General features: G+C 44.1%; 1 protein-coding gene across 2 annotated transcripts; it reads right to left on the reverse strand.

Moving 5' to 3' along the window:
* Positions 1-1,533: 1,533 nt before the first annotated feature.
* On the reverse strand, positions 1,534-3,953 carry LOC142576589 (uncharacterized). 2 transcript variants are annotated; one of them, XR_012826879.1, is made up of 4 exons: positions 3,869-3,953; positions 3,637-3,742; positions 2,921-3,080; positions 1,537-2,106 (listed from the first exon to the last, which is right to left on the reverse strand). XR_012826879.1 is itself a non-coding variant. In XM_075686779.1 (3 exons), the coding sequence occupies exons 1-3, from the start codon at positions 3,409-3,411 to the stop codon at positions 1,958-1,960; spliced, it is 381 nt and encodes a 126-aa protein (XP_075542894.1). In that variant the 5' UTR covers positions 3,412-3,438; the 3' UTR covers positions 1,534-1,957. The 2 variants fall into 2 exon arrangements, 1 of the variants encoding a protein (XP_075542894.1); XM_075686779.1 differs by lacking the exons at positions 3,637-3,742; positions 3,869-3,953 and adding an exon at positions 3,340-3,438 and having other exon boundaries at positions 1,534-2,106.
* Positions 3,954-4,536: the final 583 nt, after the last annotated feature.

The following is a 4,536-nucleotide window of genomic DNA, read 5'->3' on the forward strand; positions in this document are numbered from 1 at the left end:
AGTGAACAGTAAAAATGCAAGATAATGCCATCTCTTGGTTTCTGAAAGGCACAATGAGCACTTAACGCACAAACAAATAAAAAAATACCACATATGCATAACAGCTAAGCATAAACATACTAAAGGATAAATGAGACATTAAAAGCAATGCTTGCAAAGGAACACTTCTCAAAGCGCAGTGTTAGTTGCATTCTCTCCAGTAAGATAACACACAAATTATGCATTGCAAGACCTAATTCTCATGAACAAAAACAAAAGCATAATTCACATATGGAAACATCAAAGCACTAGTTGACTAGCCTTGTATTCAGCAAAAGAAAAAAAAAAGAATAGAAACAATGCAGTGGAACATAAAGCAGAGCAACCACTGAAGGCCCAAAAGAGCAATATATCCTATAGGAAAAACAATCTGAAAACCACCAATATGTTAGCACAATGATACAATTCTGTAAGAGAAGCAGGCAACCCCCTGCAGGAAAAGGGTGCCAAATTAGCTTCTCCATAAAGGAGAAAAATTCGGAACGCAGCTGCTGTATATAAAAAAAATAGCCTTAACATATTGTTCTCACTCTTAGAAATGAAGACTGTTATAACGAGGAAGTCATTTTCCTCGAATAAGTAAGCATGCAGTATAAGTACAAAAAATGCTATGCTCTATAAATTACGTGAGTAGAACAACTATACCATATTTCCACACGAGTGAGACTACAGCGAATTCGTGTGTAGGTTCATGGATCATAAGGAATGTCAATGTAGTTGCAGTTAGTGGTTACCTGGTACCACAGCACACTTGGCATGCACTAGTCAACCAAATGCAGTGGTACCAGGCCACACCATGCTGCTGAGAGTGCTGAGCCACTTGTAGCAGTATCAAATCGGCCTTTACCTTTTAAACCGTCTCGCTGCTTTCCGTACACTCAGCCTGACACCAGGTGACAGGATTCTACATTTGTCACATTTTGAAAATATACAGCACTACTTAAAATGCAATCAAGTGCCATGAAAGGCCAAAGCATTGATTCAGCCAATGCTGGAGACGATCTAATACATCTACATCTCTGTAGCATTATCTGGTTGGTGTTCGTACACTGGACTCAACATAGCAGCAGTGGTTAATTGCATTGGCCCCCGCAGCAGTACTACCAAGGAAACATGTTGCAGTTAGTGGTCATCTTAAGGTTGCCACTTCAAAGGAGACATTATTTTTGGGCGCTGAAGATAGTGAGGTTTAGCCTTGTAGTCATTACCGTGACTACAGGTTAGACCGCTACCAGTTTCAAAAGAGGAAGAAAATTTGTCAGCACTCCTAAAGGCACACGGTACGATGCTATGTGGGGCTGGAGGGCGAATCGTACTTGGAAAATCACTCTCTTGCTGCCCAAGCAACAAAAAGACCGTGGCAAAAAGTCGGCCCGACGTCTCCGGCCGACTGCAAAACGGTTGGCCCGACCTCGGCAACCAAGGGCGGCCCAGCTTTGGGGATTGACATTGGCCTAACGTCGGCCGATCGTCGGCAATCGATGTAGGCCCGACCACTGTGGCCGACTTGGCCGACGGCGTCCCATACGAGGGCCTACCAAGGCTTTAGGTTCGTAGTCAGTCGGCCAGCCGTAGGGCCATTCTATTTGGCCAACGCAGCCGAGCGCTTGCCACACGCGGGCCAGCCATGGCCCTGACGACAATAATGGTCGGCATTGCACCGGCCCGGTGCTGAAAGCCGACGTTGCTTTTGACGCCCCGAATAATCGTAGCTTTTGCATCATGCATTTACAACAGCATGTGCATCATGCATCATGCTTGTGTGGTGGCCGTCATAGAAGTACCACACGAAAGCGAACGCTTTTTTGTACTTTTCATGCCACATAAATGCCAGGCAAAAGATTCTGATACAGGTCTTTATTTCTTGTAATTGTCTTAAATTGGATATGTACACCGACACGTTCACAAGTTTCAAACACTAGTTCATATTTGGTGGGCTTGAAGCAGGGTCACGGCGCCTTCTTTCATTCCGGCCTCCATCCCTGTCAGCTGCTCCAACCAACCAGCGTTTTGCGACTCTAGCCACTGATGCTAGTGAAGCGTCAGGGAACGTGCTCCTCACAAATGCTGCAAAAAAGCGGCACATATAAGAAAGCTGCCCCCGCTTTATAGTTCAGTTGGTGAGTCGCATTCCATTTGAAGAAGTGAAACAATCAAAAAGATCATAAGTCAGATATTCACGAAACATTAAAGAAACGACAACAAAGCAATATTAGTGACGTGCAAATCAGTATCGAAGCTGTCAGGAAGAGTGGCTGGACGACACAAATCGTGTAAGTACCGGATAGTTGGTAATTTATATGTCGTTAGCAATAGCGGGAACTGAACACGGAACCATAGCAAAACACGCATACACAGTGGCTACTGTGTCTATAGGTAGCGCGGCTATTTACACCACGATAGGTCTTGTTGCTTCCCGTGAGCACTGTATGAAACAGCCGAGTTGAAACGCTGAGACAAAGAACGCGCCGGAGCCCGGAGCGCGCCAAGCGGCACAAGGAGGTGAATAGGTAAATGTGGAGAGGCAAGAGGGGAAGCTTATGGCATGATACATATACTTGCTGACATGATGGCAACGATGATAGGTCTATGTTTTGCAGAAAACAGTTAGCATACATGGGTTAAAGCAGAAACAGCATATACAGCATATATTATATGGTGAAGCAAAACAAACTCCTCAAAAGCAGTGGCAAAATATGGACGCCGCAAGTAGAACTCACTTATTACGGCATTATTTTATTAAAGAAAATGCTAATACTGGACGCAGCAAGATGCAATAAGCAGCAGCTTGTTTGAATGAAGAAAAAAAAACTAAGCATGCAGTTGGTACCGATGTTCGCAACGTGCACTAGAAAGCTGATTGTTATGCCATATTTCTTACTTATATTCGTGATGGCCATGAGCTTCACGAAGGCGTGCTTCCTCCCCTGCGACCCTTTCCAGCTGAACTGCAGTGCAGCTTCATTTGTAAGTATGCCCTGCAGAATAGTGCTCACGGCACGACCGGTGTCCGTTCCTCCGTATCTGGAAAAAAAGTTCACCTGCACGAACCAGCGCACGTAGAGTTAAACCAGACATCCAAATACGTGGTTATCGTGGTCTGTAAAAAATAATGGCCAGGATAAGAAACGCTCTCGTTTTAAATGTTTTAACCACATAAAACAAATATATCTAGAAACAACGTTCTATGACAGAATGGCATATGGCTGCGGTATTGTATGAATGACAAAATGAAAATAAACCAAATATTAAACATGAATACATAGTTTCTCTAAAAAGAAAACACAGCATGTTATTCACCATCTGTTCCATGCGGGAATCTGAAGCTAAGTATTCCTCTAAGATACGCTTTAGAGCCGCCCAAGGAAACATGAGGACAGGAAGGATAGGTTTACCGACTTTGGTCGGAATATCAGTGAAAAAAAAACCATCCAGGCAGCGCGATAAATGAATACAACACACAGTTGCACAAACAAAATAGCACGCAGACTGCCACGAGACAAATGTATAGGTATACATAACGTCGAGACCGCGGTGACAAAGTATTACACGTAAACTACGAAAAGGCAACAAAAGAAAAATTGAGGAAGAACTTACATATGGGCTATCCGCAGGGTTTCACATACGTGTCTTCTTGTCTGATGTTCCTAGATCTACTCTAGTCCACATGCGGTGAAGCGCGCCACACACAATCCATTCTTACCTGCAATGCACCAGACGTATATCATACAGGTATTTACAGTTATGCTTTTTCATCTGTGGGAAGGAACGAAAGCAACTTCTAATTAATTATGACTTTTCCGCAATAATAACCAGACGAGCGTCTTACCCGATTTCTTCCCGAATGGTGATAACAGTTCCGAGCGTAGCAGGTCATTCGCACACTGTGCTTCAATTTTGTCGTTCCAGTGTTTCCTAGAGAAAAATTGACGAGAATACAAGACGAAAAAATAATATTCGAAATATATACATGAAAGTACGTCTCACATTTCCCTGTCCCAACTGTCGAACGCTTGATCCGTTCTCATGTAAAGCCTCTTTTTTTTTCTTCCTGTCAGAAAAAATAAGCCCGAAAAACAAGGAGTTTATCATACGTTGCAAAACCATTTACACAATACAAAGCGACCTTTGTTCACTTGAAAAAGACAGTCATGCATTACACAACGTGAAATTAAAATGCCACTTACGAGTACGCATATCTTGAACGGCGAGATACGGCGGCTCCACTGCATGGAAAGGGCTTGCGCTGTTCTTGTCACTTTTGTGTAGTTTGCGTTTATATGCGCAGTCCATGATAGCAGAAATGCACCAACTAGTCTACCAAGAGACGCGGAACGAGCTGGCATCCAGAGCTATTTGGCGGCAACTCACGCAACTGCTTGCGCCCCCGCGCCATTTGGCGGGAACTCGCCTGCGCCCCTGTGAGCAGGCGGCGTTGGCCTGACGAAGAAAAAATAGACAGCAAGGAAAGCCCCGTTTCGCTTTCTCGCCCCGTCC

This window comes from Dermacentor variabilis, chromosome 1 (genome assembly GCF_050947875.1).
Source record: "Dermacentor variabilis isolate Ectoservices chromosome 1, ASM5094787v1, whole genome shotgun sequence".
NCBI classification, from domain to species: Eukaryota; Metazoa; Arthropoda; class Arachnida; order Ixodida; family Ixodidae; genus Dermacentor; species Dermacentor variabilis.